General features: G+C 37.2%; 1 protein-coding gene across 3 annotated transcripts in view; it reads right to left on the bottom strand.

Annotated features, from left to right (window-relative positions):
• wash (WASH complex subunit washout) overlaps window positions 1-20,054 on the bottom strand; it is a 109,446-nt gene that overhangs the window by 14,754 nt on the left and 74,638 nt on the right. For all 3 annotated transcript variants that reach the window (XM_081762865.1, XM_081762863.1, XM_081762864.1), the window contains 3 exons: window positions 16,793-17,118; window positions 11,038-11,163; window positions 10,024-10,095 (listed from right to left, as the gene is read on the bottom strand). In XM_081762865.1, the coding sequence (XP_081618991.1) occupies window positions 10,024-10,095; window positions 11,038-11,163; window positions 16,793-17,118 (524 nt within the window). The remainder of the gene's footprint in view (window positions 1-10,023; window positions 10,096-11,037; window positions 11,164-16,792; window positions 17,119-20,054) is intronic.

The following is a 20,054-nucleotide window of genomic DNA, read 5'->3' as shown; positions in this document are numbered from 1 at the left end:
CCAATCTGTGTTACAGAGGTTGTTCAGTCTACATTTGGCCAATTTCGACTTACCTAAAAATTTAGAAGAATCCATGGCGCCAGGTCCGTAAGTGCTCTAAGTGCTTGATGTGTTTCCCTTATTAACAAGTGCTTATTAACAATAGCCCGACAGCGTAATTTCCACTGTAATAGGCTTCTCTGAAGAACTGGGAGAGGAATCTTGTCCCATTCCCTTTGCACAGCTTTCCAAAGTCCTTCGACAGTTCTCACACGCCGTTTTCCCAAAGCCCGCTTCACCAATCCAAATCCACAATAGTCCACAGGACTTACATCTGGAGATTTAACAGGTACCTCATTGAAAGGTATCACCTGTATACCACTTGCTTCCTCCATCTCCCTGTAGAATGCGAGGGACGATCGTGAGGTATGTGATGAGGCCTTGTCCATGTGAATGCGCACCAGATTGGCGTCATTTCCGTACATTGTTGGAATCTCATGCTCGTAGATCGGCCGCATGATCTGCTCCTGAAAATACTGCGAATTTATTTTGCAGTTCTTTGCCACCCTACGAATCTTCAGTTTACTTCGGTAACAGTAGCCAGTAATGACCATGAACCCTTTTGGGAAGGATTCTTTACAGACACGGACCCACTTTCTGAAGTTCTCTGCGCCTTTCTCTCGGTACATGGCTCTCGGTTTGCCGCAGTCGGAAAGGTAAATCCATGCTTCATCGAGCGTTACGACGTCCATCCACCTTTGTTTTGCCAGATAACGTTCATACAGCTTCCGGACGTTAGACTTTTGTTCCTTTTGGCGGGCATCCGTGAGAAGATGGCCACGAGCTTCCATGACTTTTTCCAGCTTGAGTTGATGGTGTAACGTCCGACTCACAGTCCCCAAAGACACGTCAAGACGATTAGCCATATACCTTTGTGTTGGCGGATTTTCTTGCATTGCCATTTTGCGAAGTTTCCTCTGCATGGTGGAGGTGGCCTTGGTGCATTCCTGCTTCCTAGGCAACTTCGTTGATGATCCAAATGGTGCAGCTTAGATGCCCTTGTACTTTTTAATAACATTTTTTATTCCACTTACACTATGTTGCAACCATTCTTCTTGCACTGTTTTCTAATGACAGAAACACTAAAGTGGGCGTCATAAAGAGCTGCAACATAGCCTTCCCAAAACCGGCTTAGTTTGGGCGGCATTTTGGTCACAGAGCAGAAACCCACACACTTGGAAACAATTTTAACACAACACTCACAACAATGGTCCTGTTTAGTGCGTTATTGTCGTCCGCTCGGAAAAGCAACTCCGTTCCCAGGAAGCCACTGCACAACACTGCAGGACGCTACGAGCCAGGTCGGGTGAGTCCATTCTGCCCGGGAGGGGGAAGGAACGAAATCGGCCAAACGTAGGGTGAACAACCTCTGTACATGTTTTGTTAATAGTTTCACTGCCAACTCGAGCGTACTCACGACACAGTAAATTGACTTGTTAGAATATACATTTAATAAGCAGAAAGTAAACCAAACTTTGAGGTGCCGATATGCGTTTGATACACCTTGCCGCGAATATGGAGATTTTTTTAAAGCCGGGATATCTTAAAACAATGATTCTATCAGCAAAGCACACAAGGGAAATGAATTTTCTCTTAAACTGTATTATTGTAAGTAATCTCAAGTAATTTTTGAGATATCAAACTGCAATGAAATCTGTAAATTATATTGGAAACAAACATGTAAATACTGATATGAAGAAATCTTTAAAACGATGTATCTATTAGTTTTGATTTGTTTGTTAACTCGTTTTTCGACGCAAGAGCCAAGACTAATTTAAACTGGTACTTAGATACGCAGAATTTGATCAAGAAGGTTTCAAACTCCCAAGTTCATATAGTTTTAGTATTTTTATATACATATCTTAAGACAGTAAACTTTTTTTTTTTTTTTTTTTTTTCATAATACCTTGCTCATACTCGAAAAGAAGTGGGAATACAATACCCCGGTACATCAACTATTTATTGATTTTAGAAAGGCTTACGACTCGGTTAGGAGAGAAACATTATACAACGTTCTTACAGAGCTTGGAATACCGAGACAGCTAATTAGATTAATTAAGATATGTTTAAGTGAATCCCAAAGTAAAGTCCGGGTAGGAAAATTTTTGTCCACGAGCTTCCACGTCGAAAATGGCCTGAAACAAGGAGATGCGTTGTCGCCATTATTATTTAACTTTGTGCTGGAATACGCCATAAGGAAAATCAAAGATAGCAACCAGGGCCTAGAGTTGAACGGCATTCACCAGGTTATGGCATATGCTGATGATGTAAATTTAATAGGGGATGATAGGAGAACAGTAGAAATAAATGCAGAGATATTATTAAACGCTTGCAGGGACATGGGTTTAGAAGTAAATGCAGAGAAAACTAAATACATGGAAGTTCGTCGGGACCGTAATACGGCAAATTGTGGAGGCGTTAAAATATTAAATAATACTTTTGATAAAGTGGATACTTTCAAATATTTAGGATCAATATTAACAGATGAAAATCATATTCACGAAGAAATTAAATGTCGTCTTAAAGCAGGGAATTCGTGTTACTATTCGGTTCAAAATCTCTTGTCGTCGCGAATTCTGTCGAGGAATTTGAAGCTTAAAATATATAAAACGATAATCATGCCTGTTCTGTATGGTTGCGAAACATGGTCGCTTACTCTGAGGGAAGAACATAGACTGAAAGTATTTGAGAACAGGATCCTGAGAAGAATATTCGGACCCAAGAGGAACGAGAATGGGGAATGGCGAAAGCTTCATAACGAGGAACTACATAGTTTATACGGTTTACCCAACATTGTTAGGGTCGTCAAGTCTAGGAGGCTTAGGTGGGCAGGTCATGTAGCTAGAATGGAAGAAAGTAGAAACGCTTTCAAAGTCTTGACTGGTAGACCCATTGGAAAACGACCATTAGGAAGACCTAGGCGCAGATGGGAGGATAATATTAAGATGGATCTCGCAGAGATAGGAATACAAAGTAGAAACTGGATCCAATTAGCTAAGGATAGAAGTCAGTGGAGAGCTTTTGTGAACGCGGCACTGAACCTCCGGGTTCCATAGGCCATAGAGTTAGTTAGTTAGTTAATACCTTGCTCAAGAGTTGTACCAGAAACTGCCCCTTGCATACGCCACTGTTTAAAGAAACCATTTTAAGCTAAATTTTGCAGCAATTCCACCTTGTCAAAAGAACTTTTTTTATTATTATATTCAAACATAATACTAACTTTTCATATTATTAAATAACCCTTACATATGCTAAAATAATATACCTCTGCAACTGAAAGAAAGAAAAATGAAATGAAATCTTTCAGTTTTACGTCTCTGCACCCCAACTGAAAGAAATAGTTAAATATGATTGTTCTAAATAGAAGTTTCGAATAGATTCTCGGCTTTAGAAGATTCGGAGTGCACCAGTGTTGAGGATACCTGGATTGAAATTATAGATAGCATTAAAAGTTCAGCAAAAGAAAAAAAGAGAAAAAAAAAAACTGGGACACGCGGAAATACGTAGGAACAAACTATGGTTCGATCAGGAATGCATAAAACTAGCAGAGAAGAGAAAACAGGCAAAATTACGCTGGCTACAAAATCCGAATGAAATAATTACACAAAATTTCGCAGATATCAGGCGGGAAACTTCCAAAACTTTTAGAACAAAGAAACGCGATTTTCTGAAAGCTAAAATTAAGGAACCTGAAAATAATAGTAAAAATAAAAACATCCGGGACATGTATAAGGGGATCAGCGAATTTAAGAAAGGCTATCAACCTCGTGCTTATATATTAAAGAAATCAGACAGAACGGTTCTCACTGATACGGATAGCATCTTAAATAGATGGAAAGATTTCTTTGACGATTTGCTTAACACGCAACCAAAAACTAGTGTGTGTGAAGAAAAGGAGATACACACCGCAGAACCGTATATTCCAGAACCCAACCGAATAGAAGTAGAAACCGCTATAAAGAAATTAAAGAAACACAAATCTCCGGGTGTAGATGAAATTCCAACTGAGTTAATTTTAGCTGGAGGCGAGAAATTGTGGAACAAGATACACAAACTCATTCTCCTTATCTGGAACAAAGAAGAATTGCCAAAAGAGTGGAAAGAATCAATCATTGTTCCAATTCACAAAACAGGCGAAAAAACTGACTGTAATACTTATCGCGGCATTTCTCTTCTGTCAACATTCTATAAAATCCTTTCAAATATTCTATTAGCAAGATTGACCCCATACGCAGAAGAAATTATTGGAGATTATCAGTGCGGATTTAGACGAAATCGATCAACTATCGACCAAATATTTACCATTTGCCAAATACTCGAAAAAAAGTGGGAATACAATACCCCGGTACATCAACTATTTATTGATTTTAGAAAGGCGTATGACTCGGTTAGGAGAGAAACATCATACAACGTTCTTACAGAACTTGGAATACCGAGAAAGCTAATTAGATTAATTAAGATATGTTTAAATGAATCCCAAAGTAAAGTCCGGGTAGGAAAATTTTTGTCCACGAGCTTTCACGTCGAAAATGAACTGAAACAAGGAGATGCTTTGTCGCCATTATTATTTAACTTTGTGCTGGAATACGCTATAAAGAAAATCAAAGATGGCAACCAGGGCCTAGATTTGAACGGTATTCACCAGGTTATGGCATACGCTGATGATGTAAATTTAATAGGGGATGATAGAAGAACAATAGAAAGAAATGCAGAGATCTTATTAAACGCTTGCAGGGACATGGGTTTAGAAGTAAATGCAGAGAAAACTAAATACATGGAAGTGCGTCGGGACCGTAATACAGCAAATTATAAATGCGTTAAAATATTAAATAATACTTTTGATAAAGTGGATAGTTTTAAATATCTAGGATCAATATTAACAGAGGAAAATCATATTCACGAAGAAATTAAATGTCGACTAAAAGCAGGGAATTCGTGTTACTATTCGGTTCAAAATCTCTTGTCGCGAATTCTGTCGAGGAATTTGAAGCTTAAAATATACAAAACGATAATCATGCCTGTTGTTCTGTATGGTTGCGAAACCTGGTCACTTACTCTGAGAGAAGAACATAGACTGAAAGTATTTGAGAACAAGATCCTGAGACGAATATTCGGACCCAAGAGGAACGGGAATGGGGAATGGCGGAAACTTCATAACGAGGAATTACGTAAGTTATATGGTTTACCCAACATTGTTAGGGTCGTCAAGTCTACGAGGCTTAGATGGGCAGGTCATGTAGCTAGAATGGAAGAAAGTAGAAACGCTTTCAAAGTCTTGACTGGAAGACCAATCGGAAAACGACCATTAGGAAGACCTAGGCGCAGATGGGAGGACAATATTAAGATGGATCTCGCAGAGATTGGAATACAAAGTAAAAACTGGATGCAGTTAGCTAAGGATAGAAGTCAGTGGAGAGCTTTTGTGAACGCGGCATTGAACCTCCGGGTTCCATAGGCCATAGAGTTAGTTAGTTAGTTAGTTCTAAATAGACATTTCTTATAATTTTAGTAGCCTAGATATACGTGACTCAAATAATCTTGAAACTGACTGCTATTTATAAAAATATATAGAGAAAGCTTATAGGGTATAGTGCTACTTTCTCTGCTAGAGACATGTTCCGAGGTGAGGTAAAGAAAAAAGGTGGGGTGTGAGACACATGGGTGCTGATCCTAGGAGGCCCGGGTTCCCCAAAGTTTGGTTAGGCCTTCGAACTGGTATTAAAATCGTCATTGATGTTTTCTTAGATGATATGTGAAAACGAAATACATCCCTCAAAGGCCCGTATAACGATTCGTTTAAGACGAAGAGTGAAATTCGGTAAATAGACTCTTAATTAAAAATAAGGAAATATGTGTTTCAATGTTTCTAAAAATACCCTTCCTAATGGTGGAAAGGAAATTATTTCTATAAATTCTTGATTTTCTTTCTTTATTCAGAAAATGCTCTCTAAGGATGCTCAATTTGGAGGTTTGAAATTTGAAGATGAAATGAAATGAAATATTTGAGTTTTACGTCCCACGGTCATGCCGGCAAAGCTAAAGGAGACGGTGATGATGAGAAATGAATGCAATGGTGGAATGAAGAAAGTGGGAGGAAACGGACGAACGCCGAGGAAACGCAGACATACGGTGTTTGTCCACCACAAAGGTGTGAAATTTGATATATAAATTTCTAATTAAAAACAAGGGAATACGTATTTTAGAGTTTTCGGAAACTCCGCTCCTAAAGAAGGAAAGTAGAAAATTTCTAAAATATTCATATTTCTCTTACTTCATTTAGAAAGTACTCAGTATTGGGATCTGCTCATGTTGGAGGTGTGATTTTCAGTACACAATCTGTTCATTAAAAATACATGATTCAGCATTTTCCAAAATTCCAATCTGAAAGGGAAAAAGGAGGACAATTTCTATAATATTCAAATTTTCCCGTTTTATATTTCTTACACCTTATTCTTGTGATATTCAGAACGGACACTTCTGCTCGTATTGTTATAATTTAGCAACCACTTATTTTTTTACACAATAATTTTCGTTGCAAGAAATACTAAAGAATTAGTTTCTGGAGTGAACATTTTTTCGTATTGTTCTCAGTTCAAGAGCCCGTATTAGATTGTGCTGTATTGAATCTTAGCATCCCTTTCAATACCGAGGTTATATGTGATCTGGACCTCCTGCTTAACGTGGAATTTGAATCCCAAGAGCTCTTGTGGAATAAAACACGGATATATATATATATATATATATATATATATATACATGAATGTGTACTACATTACATAGCTTTCCTAGATTTACAAATTTCTTAAATTTAAACATGAATCCTCTTTGTCAGTAAAATGCAAATTCTTTATTAAAAGACAGCTTGTGTAGACAAGATTCGAACTCATGTTAAAATGAACATCAGTGCGCGAATCCGTTACTTTATCCACTAGATCAAGAGCGTACGGCTATTGACTTCTTCCGTTTGTTTTAGTTACTAATGTATTGACGGTGTAACTTCCACAGGCTTTAATCTCGTATCAAGTACAATGCCAGTATTTTACTTTTATCTGTCGTATCTTATGATTATTTCTGTATATTCTTTTTGAAACAGGGTGTATATAGGAAAAATAGGAACATTGGAAAGCCTGAAATTACACCTGAAGATAATTTTATTAATTGGGTTGTTTTCTAGCCTATCGTACATATTACAGTTCTTCCTATCTGTTCAAGCACGCTTGAAGAAGTCTGTAATTTTCTTCTGAACTGAGTCTGCTGCCGCTGTTCGTAGCACCGCCGCTTTCATTTCCTCAAATGCCTAAAATGCATTGCCCGACAACTTGTTGCTGTGTTCGAAAAGATAGTGTTGCAAGTTTTCCGAACTGTGGACCGCTTCATTGGAACTCACGGGTTGTTTCACATTTTCCATTTCTCCCTTGTCATCAGAATCCGTTTCATCTTCCTTCGTAGCCTCCCTCATCACGCTTTCCACAATTGAATTATTAATATCGGGATCCTTAGTTAGAAGCCCATCATCTGCAGCGACGTACTCGACAAACGTAATTCGCTGTGTCGCTGCTTTCTAAAATTCACTCCAAATTTCAAGATCAACAGCCTCTTCCGCCGCATTTGTAGCAATGACATTAAGTTGATCACGAAGAATATTTGTGTGACGCCAACAATTTGTGACGATCTGTCGCTTCAACGTACGCCATGCCGCTGAGAGCATTTGAATTGCTACATGCAGAGAGATGCTAGTTTCCCTCTCCAGGTGGATGTTAAGTAACGTCCTTTCAAGCACTTTCTACTGGTAACGGCATTTCACGACATTTATGATGCCTTGGCCCAAAGGCTGCATCTTTGAAGTCCAAGGAGGAGGAAGGAAAAGAAGGGTTGTAGACTTTAGAATTACAATCATATTGTGTGCGGTGAAATTGGCCAAAGGCAATAGTACGTTTTTTTCCTGCGTTTTCTATTTCCTTATCGAAGGCCAGAAGCCACTCACGAAAGAGTTCCTTCGTCAGCCATCCACGCTTTCTTGTTGGCATAATACTTAACTGGAAGATAATTTACTCACTTAAAACAGCGCGGATTTTTACACTTTCCCACCACAAGTAACTTTTGCAAGTCTGACCAGTCACTGTTGCAGCACAACAACGTGGTAATGCGAATGCGAACTTTACTGTTTATTCCGCCTTCACACTTGTCTCCTCTAACATAGAAAGTCTTTTGCGGCGAAAGCTGGTAAAAGAGCCTCGTTTCGTTCACATTATAAATGACACACGCAGCAAACATTGATAAAGTATCCTGGTGCTTTTTCTTCCACTTCTGTACAGGAGAATCACTCACTGAAGCACTCTCATCACAAACTCTTCAGTCCGATGATATGTCTATCATTGAACCGCTGTAGCCAACCATTCCCAGGTTCAAAACGATCGTGATCCAGAAGGGTTGCAAACGTCGTTGCTTTTTCTTTGAGTATCGGCCCACTGACTGGAAATTTTTTTCGCCCTTACATTGCAAAACCACTTTAAAAAGGTATCTTCAACGTCACCATACAAAGCACCACACATTTTCTTCCTATTCACAGTCAAACAGCTTTCATTTAAAATAACTTCTTCCTTATTTCATTTTTTTTAATTTAATTTTTTTTTTTTTAACCATTGAGAGCGTGTTCGGGCGGGATTCCATATTTTTTTAGGAATCTCATTTTTGTCCAATTTTCCCTCTTCAACTTCGTCTATAATTTTCACTTTTGTCTAAAGAGATACGGCTTTCCTTTTGTTTGCCATCTTTCAATCTAGCGATGCTGAAACACGAGTTTAAAAAATCAACTGGCGACGTGTTCCTATCTTGCTGTTACCGAAAAACCCACCTCACTTTCTCTCCGCGTCTAACACAATGACCTTTAGTGAAACATAGATTTATTTTCAACCTCGACCTTGAACTTCGGTGGACGCGAGTTGCCGGAAATATCTGCATCTGGAGCGATTTCTGGTGTCATCCGAGTGGGAGGGGGAGGAGTGAATCATGCCTGGCTTGCACAGCAACAACAGCTATGAAAACCAGTTTTAGGGTACCTGAGTTATCCACGAGCAGAAGAAAAGGAAAAACATGATCCCGTTCTGAAAACTTCGCTATAAGCGGCCTTTACGGAAAGTATTGTAAAGTACCCAAAATCCTCACATGTATTTTGTAAATTTATTTTGTTTACTGTAAAACAAGGAAGCGATATTCAAACTGTTTAGGAAAATAAAAACAGATAACGTAGGCATCACACCACAATTATAGGAAGTTTTCCTATACGGAAATAACAAAGTAAGGCATTTCGTAAGGAGACCTGAGCTAAGCTCTACGCTACAACCAGAAAGCACCTGAATCCCGGAAAGGGGTTGTGCAGGTTGAGGACGAAGAGTAGACTGGGGAGTGGTAATTAAGTTCGCATAGTGAAAAGACATCGATTGGAGATTATCAAAGCTGAACTACCTGTGAGTATTACATCTATTTACGATGTTGGATAGTTATAATGGTTAAGTTTTTGTGCCATTACGATTTAGTAAATTTTTATAGTTACAACCATTTCGAGTCCTGATAGCTTGTGGTGTGATGTCGAAAATATCCAAAAGAAATTGATTATTTCATTTCTTATCCTAAGAAGATAAGCTAAATTCATCTTTGAGTTGTCTAAATACACAGTGTTACAAATTTCAGATGAGCTACGCTCTGCCCCCAAGTATAAAAGGTTTCTAAGATACTAAGTCATTCCAGTTAGAAATTTGTAGCACACGTTAGTATTGTTCGCAACATACGGTCATTTCTTCCATGTTTTAAACAAGCGATGTGACGGGAATTTTATTTATGTTCGTAATATCCCATAATTCGCTATTTCCGAATTCATTATAAGTGGGCTGCACTGTATTTTTTAATTTTTATTTCTGCCTCTTTCTTGACTTACACACATTATGGAAAACCTATGAAAAATTCCAAACCATACAGTATACTCACCTTCCTTCTCATAGATAATTTGGCGTGAAGATCAGCCATTAAATCACCTCCACCTCCAATGACTTTCTCCTCCTAAAAGAAAATAAATACAATTTATTTAATTATAAAAGTATCATTCAACTAAAACAAATTATACATTTGTATGTAACCGTTCTAGCATCTTCGACCTGTATTTTTGCTTCCTCACAAAATGTTCTATGTTCTTTTAAGTAAATATTTTGCTTGCGCAACCATATGTAAAAAAAGTTAAATATTAAGCAAACTGACCATTTCCTGCATATTGTTGTTTGTTATGGTAATTACTGCAATGTAAATTAGCAATAAGGAAGAAATACACATCGATACATCATTCATACTTAAAACGCGACGAAACGTATTAAAACACACGAAATAGATGCACCGATAGCAGATCAGTGGTAAATCATCCTCCTATTAAGCGGAAGACTGGAGTTCAACTCACAACTAGTCCACCAAGCATTTGTTTTCTTTCTTCCTTCTATATATTGTTACTTGAAAAGAAACAAATTAAAATACGTAATTCCTATACTTTTATTCATAAATACAAACAATAAAACGGGATGTAAAACTAAGACAAGTGGGAATACGAACGTTTAATTTATTAGGTTGGAAAATATTTTGAAGTTTGGAAAATTATTGAAGGATGTACTGGAATTTCTGTAAATACATATTATGTCATACTTAAAAAGTTATCGAAGCATGTAAGGAATATACTACCTTGCATAACAAATGTTTAAAGAGATTTGTCATAAGAAGCTATGAGGGCCTGTCTTTGCTATTTTGAATTCTATTGATATTAGAACGCGATTTGATGAATCTGAAATAAACAGCAGATAATATAAATGAAAATGAGGACGATAAAACTGTTAGAAATAAAGAATCTGAAATTATTGGTGGAAACTTTAAATGAACGGAATCAGATACAAATACAAATAGATACTACTACTGCAATTACATTAAGGTTCCACGTATAGGGAATGAAACAATTTTGCTCACCTGTTTCTTCTTTTTAGCTTCTATTTTTCTATCTTTGACAGACCGAAGTTTGGCTTTTCCCGTCCCTCCCGCTTGGCGAATAGCTGCCATTAAAGTAGCGTGTGCGTCTCCACCAACAGGTGGTTCCTATTGGAAAGAAATCACAAATATATTACTTAGGAAAACAGTAAGTCAGAATCAAAATGACATTTACAAAATCAAAAATCAAAAGAAAAAGATATTTCAAATCTAAACGACAGCAGCAGAACAACTTGATAAAATGTTACTACACATACAAAACTACAATCAAGATAGAATATGTCTACATATATATATATATAATCTCTTTTATCGTGCCATGTGGAAATCGACCAGAAAATTCTAGCTTTTATTAGAAACTATCAAGACATAAATTATGATCAAAATGAGTAGAAGTCTGGGCGAATGCGGATATCCGCATCAAAATGGGAATCTGCGGATATATATTTCTTTCCTGTGCGGACAGCGGATAAAGTTGTGCATATGGTTTCCTACACCTGCATTTGAAGACCTTGGGTAAGTACATAGATTGTTCACTAATTTTTCATTTGTATCTGCACGATTTATATCTCATTTCATTTAGCGTAGTTGGTATTTGATTACGAGGAAATTGATATAATATATTGTTTCGTTTGAATTAGAAAAACTACACACTATTTAAAATGTGTTTAAAAATATTTTCGAAAGCATGACTATTATAGAATATGTAAGTCGTATATATTTGCTACTACATTATCTGCGGATGCAGGTGCGGATAGAGATGTTGCGAATGCGGGTGCGATAGAGATGCTGCGGATGCGATATTTTATATCCGCGCAGCCCGCTAAAAATGAGTATCCAACTTTCTTTAAATGCTGTACTATTTACAGTCATAAGTACATGTTTTGGTACACACGAGTGCAAGAAAAGTTCTCATACACGAATATATAGGACTGCAATCTTTGCTACAATCTTACTTACGGATACAGGAATAAAGTTTCTGAATATTTTTTTAAACTCATAAATTTGCGTTTTGTTTATTATCTTCTCAAACACATTCCCAAACACTACGTACACCACAGAAGCATTACAAAACTTGTTTTGAATACTTTTTAATTATTTAGTCGCCACTATAATCAGTATTTGGAGTGTAGAATTAACTAAGAGTACAACTGGTATATGTAAAACTCATTCCATCAATTAAAATTCTTTCTTCCTACCTGGAAGTTCTCTAAGAATTACCCAATATTATTCTTCAGAACAAGTTCTTGTAAACGATACTTAAAAATAATATATTAGTATTGTATGCGGTTTTATTTAAAATAACCTTTACTTGTAAATTTAGCAACTACGATATTGAAGTATGAAAATTTGGAACTTAACCACAAACTACAAATGATGTACTAACTCATGTTACTTTCAAAGTCCTATGGATAATAATTATGAAAAATGTATTCACATAAGCTATAACAGCAAAATGGTTCGAGGATTCAAAATATTAAGAGACTAAAATTTCCACTTTATTATATGCTTCTTTTGAACTAGTGGATAGAAAGGTGGGAAATTAGGTATTTTTTTAGCACAGCAATACAACTATGCTACAAAGACTGGATAAAAAGTAGTGGCAATATTCCTACAGTTCTCAACTGGTTTGATTAGCAGAGTATCAGTTACATTGCTTCGATATAGTCGCCTGCCAAACCTACAATCTTATACCACACCTATACAAGACGCTGTACACCGTCAGCACGTCGATCTTTGTCGATGTTAGGCAGAGATCGACTGCCCTCTGGAACAAAAGATGGTTTCTTTTGTGTAATAATGGTTCCTACAAAATGGTTGTTTCATCTTGATGACGAAGTCGTAATCACACAGATCAAATGTGGAGACATCGCATTAGCTGTGTCACATTTGACATTGTCATACAAGATAATGGGCGTCGTTGTTACCAAGTACTATAACTTTCTCCTTAGTGCCAGACCAAGGTGATGCTGCAAGAAAGTGCAGTATCAGGCTCACTCGACCATCTGCCTGTGCGTACAGAATGGTGCAACATCAATCCATGGATGTAAAAGTATGCAACAATTACCACCACCAGCTTGAACAGAAAAAGCGCCTAAGGTGCATAAGGACCATTGAATTCCTGTTTCACTCGTGCTTCATAGGTTTCGTTCATAGTGACGACCCTTCCGAGGAAGTTGTCATATTTCCTCTCGTAGCTATGAAGCAGTTGCCAATTCTTTTTATATCGGTGATTTGATGACGTATCCACCACACTGCAATTAATCCAAGAATGTTAATCAGGATGTAAATCATGATTTTATGGCATACGCCTACGCCTTTGGCTAACTGTCGAGGAGTCTATCCACATCCATCAGCAAGAAAGAATGAGAAAAAAAAGGTATTACTGACTTCCTGAAACATTTTCACCCTCCACGTCACTGATCGATATAGCAACATTTCGTCACCACACTTTACGCAGTCCTTGAAAACAATCCTCTGCGTTTCAATTTTGATACATACATGTTGTTCCATTTTCGCAATCACGCCATTAGAGTTCTCGTCAGAGTGCTTTCTCCGCCTGTACTTAACAACATTGCTAAACTTAGCTGAATAACACAATCATTCTCACTCGCCATACTTGCTACTGTAACCATTCGTTATCAGATCACTTACCAAATACCTGTGACTATCTGACTCACGTCTCTCATCTGACAGCAATGTTGCCACTACTTTCTATCGAGCCTATATATGCATATGCACAATTATTAGCTAAATGCCGTACCCACACCACACATAATGTTTTCTCAACAGCTTATATATATAACTTTTTTTTTTCAACGCCGAAATGGATTCGCTTATCCAGCACATCTGCAATTATTTGTAAATAAGTAAATCACACATCACACTGAAACCCTACCAGTTCCCATTCCGAAATTACTAACAAGAAATTATGTAGAGTGTAGATGTGACTTTTCTGCTGGTAACTTTACGTATTTATAACAAAATTAACATTCTATGCATGTTTATTTTGCATAAATATCATAAGCCGAGTTGACGTAGGTGAGTTGTACGTGTTCTTCCTTAGTAACTGGGAGGTGCTGAGTTCGAATCTCGTGGCAAGCAATTTCAAAAAATTAAATGAAATCTTTGAGTTTTACGTCCCACGGTTATGACGGTTAGGCTAAAGGAGACGGTGATTATGAGAAATGAATAAAATGATGGAATGAAGAAAGTGGAAGGAAACGGGAGAACCCTGAGAAAACCCACGATCACGGTGTTTGTCTACCACAAAGTCCACGGCGCGAGCTGGGATCAAACTAGGGACCCCAAGCACCGGAGGTGAACGCTCTACCACTGAGCCACTGCGCCCCCCGCAAGCAATTTCAATAGTCGCATGTTGGAAGATACTTTTGCATACCACTACGTAAGTAATAATCAGGTAAGTTATTACCAAATTTATACAAAAGAAAGTTCCTTAACAATATCAGAACTATGGAAATAAAACCTCTTGTATTTATAGGATACTGACCGAAGAGTCTACTTAAGCACAAGCATTACAAGTGACTGTGGTATCGGTAATGGTTACTTTTTTCGTACTTTTCATTTATTTACAATCAATATATTCTAAAAGCCGCAATATATATTTATAATTTACTTGGATAATTTTTAGTGTAATCATTGCTTTACTAGCACTTCTGTTCGTTTCTTCCGAATTTCAAGGCTATACAATTAGTGATTCTTTCATATGAGGTATTCTTGAATTTTTAAAGTTTCGTTAAACAGAAGCTTCAACGACACTGTAAGCAACTTCCACGTGACCTACTCTCATTCATTAGAAGAATCTTACATAACCAGGATTACATGGATATATCAAAAGTAATCTTTCAACCAGATTGAGATTAAAATATACTGTACTTCAGCTAGTAGTTTCGAAGAGGATTGCTCAATTTATCGTCAAACCACCTTCTTCTACATAGGGCGGCATTCCTTACGGATATTTAGATAATATTTAGCGTACTGGATAATTTCTCTATATTGAAGAGAATCTAATCGAATGCTGATGCTGGGATGACTTCGCTACATGTAAATATGTTCCATTCAACAAGAGGGAGGCTTTCAGGTTATAATTTTAAAATGCAACAACTCCCCAATATATCTTGCGATATTTAGGCTAAATAAAGGTAATGCAAATGTGTAACGTTTCCTTTCTTTCATAATGTATTTTAGGTGCAGATATGATGTAGTAGAAGCTGTCCATATGAAACCTCCCTGATTACAAATATTAATTGCATGGAAACTGATAGTGCCAGAGAATAACGGTTTGCGGCATCTTGAAGAGCAATTCAAACAGTTTTTGACTGTTGATTGTTAATTGTTGTTATTTGTTGCAGGTGTTCAGTAACAAAGTTTATATGAATTTATTTTCTGCAGGTGTTCATGAACAAAGATGACAACAGCACACGAGAACGCGCAGTGTGTAGTGTGGTTGGATTACCGTGCAAAGGAACTTCAGACGAACGTACCAACGGAACCCACCAGACGTCAAGACCATTAAAACATGGTTTGAGAAGTTTTTAGCCACGGGAAGTGCCAACAAACAGCCTGGCTGGGGCAAAGCACGAACGTCTGAGGAAACTGTGGATGAGGTCAGGGAGGCCTTGGCTAGAAGCCCAACAAAAAGTCAGTTCGCAGAGCGTCACGCGAGCTGAACATCCCACGTTCAATGGTCTATAAGGTGCTTCATAAAAGACTTCGTTTCTATGCATATAAGGTGCAAATCGTTCAGGCACTAGAGCCGGATGACGTGCCATAAGGAACTAGGTTTGCAATGGAAATTCTGGAACGGATTGAGGATGATCACGATTACTTGGGGAGAGTGATTTTCAGTGATGATGGATCCTTCCACACATCAGGCAAGATGAACCATCTCAATGTGCGTATTTTGGGTTCCGAACCTCATACGTTGCTAGTGAATATGTCAGAGAAAGCGAGAAAGTGAATGTGTGGTGTGCTTTGGGACGCGACAGAATTAACGGACCATTCTTCTTCATGGAGCACGCAGTAACTGGTCCCGTTTACCTGGATATGCTTAAGCACTTTGCTTTTCCACAGCTACTCCCTTTGCAACCCAACGTGATATTCTAACAGTATGGTACCCCACCGGACTGGTGTTTAGATGTGCATAGGGCTTTAGACCGAACGTTTCCACAGCGATAGATTGGAAATGAGTCTCTCTCATACATTATTTTTTCCTTATGTTTATTACGTTATTCATATTTTTCTCATTTACTAAGGATCTGTTCAAGCATGTTTTGCTCAATTATACTTATTTTGAAAGTAATAAATGATACCTGCACGAAAAAATAAATAAATAAATAAAACAATATATATATTTTTTTTTTGAAGATTCTCGTATGAGAATTTTGTAAAATAGAATAGTATGATTTTGATATATAGGTTGTTGCAAGAAATGAACGCATGTACTTTTCAATCTTGCACAATATGTGAAACTTTTCAACACATCATTTCATAGTACTTTCTATTTTCTACAGTGCTTCGCTAATATATATATATATTACTCGTAATCAGTCACAATTTTCTCGTGAAGTACTTGCAATTCAGTCCACTTACTACCTTTCATTATCTTTGCAATGAGTGATTATCAGTATGTTCATTAAACCGAAATTCATAACAATAAGAATTACTGGAGTTCTCACAGAGAATTACATACTACGTTTGACTGATCTCTTCCTACCTTTGGAGGAACTGATTCTGTCGTCGGCTGCTCTCTCGTGTCTTGCAGCTGTGACGGCGAAGGGCTTTCCAATGGCGGAGGCGGTGGAGGAGGAGGAGCCATTGCCACTTCTGGCGGAGCAGGGGGAGGGGACGGCGGTCGATCAGTCACTGGCCCTGCGGCATCACTGCTTCCACACACTGGGAGAGGATGACTAGATACTTCGTCCGTTGACGTAGGCGTTTCAGGAACTAAGTTAGGTAATTCTGGCATAGCTGGAGTTGTAGATACGGACGGTGCAATCATTGGTCCTGAGTCCATGCTATATCTCAGATCATCTGCAATACCTACATATACAAGACAGACACAATATAAACAATAATTACACGAACAACTAAATATTAATATCCAACAAAAGATTATCAATATTTATCAAGTTCCCTTTGAATTCACATTAGAATTTTGATTTTGCAGCGTGAAGAGTAATTCTGCCAGACAAACTCTTTGGATTAATGTTTTCCTGCAATTCCTGCAACGCGTGTGAATTACTTTATAAGCTGTACCTTTGAACCTAACCCAAGTAGATAGGTCAGGTGCCCGAGGAGGCCATAGCTCTTTACCAGTTAATCTGTTATCCGAAAACGTCATGATGATGCAACACATGACCTGATGATAAGTATGACATAACTTCCATCGTTTTAAATTTCATACTTTAACTACTTGTAAAATATTTCGAATATCTAAACGTTACATGAAAGAATATAAGGCTAATTCTACGCCTTACAGAGATAGAGCACCACACGCCTAATTGTCGGGTAAAATGGTCCTTCATGATAATATCGAAGATTCACTTATGATCAATACCACATGTTCTGTGCAATGTCCTACCTTGTAAAACTAAAGTCAAACTTCATGACTTATGAAAAACACGGAATTAAAAAAACTTGTCTATTATCTCTTACTCGCACGTGCTGTATTTGATGAGCTTTAATCTGTCAGGAGACTTCAATCACGGAATGATTGTGTGTGCATGCAGTGCAACTGGAAAACTCGTATATCTCGACCTGTTCGAACACTAGTCATACTACAGTACCCCGAGAAAGAAAGAAAAAAAAAGTGGACCATTTTTTCAAACAACACGCTGTACATAGAGTTGGAATAAATGAATCCCGAAGTGGGTGAAAACAAATTATTTACTAGAAAATAATTAAATAAAACTATTAGATCTGTGAAGAAAATTATACAAAAGAGAGAAATTGAAAAACGTGACAGTGTCACTAGGCTGAAAGTAGAAAACAAAATGTTGAAGGAAGTACGAGCAATATATTGTTCAGTACAAGTTTAAGGTGAAAATGAAATCTTTAAGTTTTACGTCTCACACTTATGCCGGCTAGCTTAAAGAAGACGGTGATGATGAGAAATGAATGAAATGATGGAATGAAGAAAGTGGAAGGAAACGGGAGGACCCCGAGAAAACCCATGCACATGGTGTTTGTCCACTACAAAGTTCACTTGGCGTGAGTGGGAATCGAACCAGGGACCCCACGCACCAAAGATGAACGCTCTGCAATAGGGTGGAGTGAAATAGTGGTCAAAAAATTTTTTTTTTTTAATTAATTTTTCTAATAGGGCGGAAGAGTTGCCTTATCATTAGAGTACTGTATCACAAAAATATTAGTCTCGTTAATTAATTCCTTTGGGTGCCACACGGGACTTGAAATTTGGCTGAAATCCAATATTTTTATCCGTATTGGTAAAAGGGACAAAATTATTTTTTTCTGTATTATTTTTTTCTAATAGAGAGAAAAAGTTGCCTTACCATTAGAGTACTGTGCCACAGAAATATTAGTCTCTGAGTCATTTCCTTTGGGTGCTATACGGACTTGCAATTTGGCTGAAATATGTATTTTTAACAGTATTGTGAAATGAGGCAATTTTTTTTCTGTTCGGAAAAGTTGTTATACGACAATATTGTATCACAGAAACCTCACTCCTCTGAGTCAGGTCCTTTCAGTGTTATAGATATAGAGGGCTCGAAAAGTTAGTTGTAACGTACTTATATTTTTTACATTATACTTGAATGGAAAAATGAAACTAAGTATCTTACATATATGCTATATTCGAATACAACATCTTTATAATTATTACAAATATTTCACAAGTTTCATAACATCAACTTTTTGTTTCTTATCTTAGTTTGAAAATCAGTTGGAAAATCTTTATAAACAGTGAACAAACATAAAAAAGAACACTACCTTGTACGTAACATTGGACTAGATTTACGTGTAGTCTGTATTACCCTACGTATATACTCGACTACAGGCATCATTGATAAATATTGTATATTAATAATATTAGAGAGGCGATTTTTCATTCTTGTCTCTTTTTGAATATAAGCTAAGAAAGCTTTATAATATGATATGTGAAAAAAAAAAGATGACAAAAATACACCACTCAGTACACACATATGACTTAGGTTTGTGTGTGTAGTGTATGATATAATAGACATCTTCACACAATTTTTAGATTAATTGCAAATATAAGAAAAGTTATGTAATGACATGAACATTTCTGATCTCAGTTTGAAAATAACCTAGGAAATCTTAATATACAAATAATATGTGAAAACATGACAAAATACATTACTTTCTATTCTTGAAAATGAGCTAGGAAAACTTCATATCAAAATAATATGTGGAGATACATGTCAACATACATTACACTGTAGAAAACTCTGACTTTGTGTTGAAGACAGGCGTACGTCTTCGGGACTCGAGTCTTGCCCTTATGTATCCATCTCGTGCACTTACACCACAAACACAAGATGATGCTTCTGTCACCAATTTTACACATCGTTCTACAGCTTGGCTAAGGCATGGAATATTCGGAATTTCAATATTTGTGGTATCACCTTGAATGACTATGAATATTCGCAGCACTGAGATCCATAATAAGTGTGTGTGTGGGGGGGGGGGGGGAAGTTATAGCCAAATCTGTCCAGTTTATGAGTTCTGTGTAGTCTTCAGCTTCAAAATTGAGTAATGGAATGTCGTAATTTCTGATTCCAGGCATTTGCGAGGTTTTTGCCTTAAGGACTCGTAGTAACCCCAGTTCTCTGATATGTTTCCTCTCATCTGTCATCATAGAGAGGAGAATGTTTTTAGGATGTGCAAAGTATCCATTCTTTGAAGTACAGGATCAATAACAACCTTGTACTTTTCAGGAAGGAAGCGCGATAACTGAATTATTTTGAAGAAATGTCTTGATCCATCTGTGCCAAAAC

Source organism: Thermobia domestica, chromosome 6 (assembly GCF_964235325.1).
Source record: "Thermobia domestica chromosome 6, izTheDome1.hap1.1, whole genome shotgun sequence".
Taxonomy (NCBI): domain Eukaryota; kingdom Metazoa; phylum Arthropoda; class Insecta; order Zygentoma; family Lepismatidae; genus Thermobia; species Thermobia domestica.
Note: the sequence above shows the minus strand (reverse complement) of the source record. Positions and strands in the feature narration are given on the sequence as shown.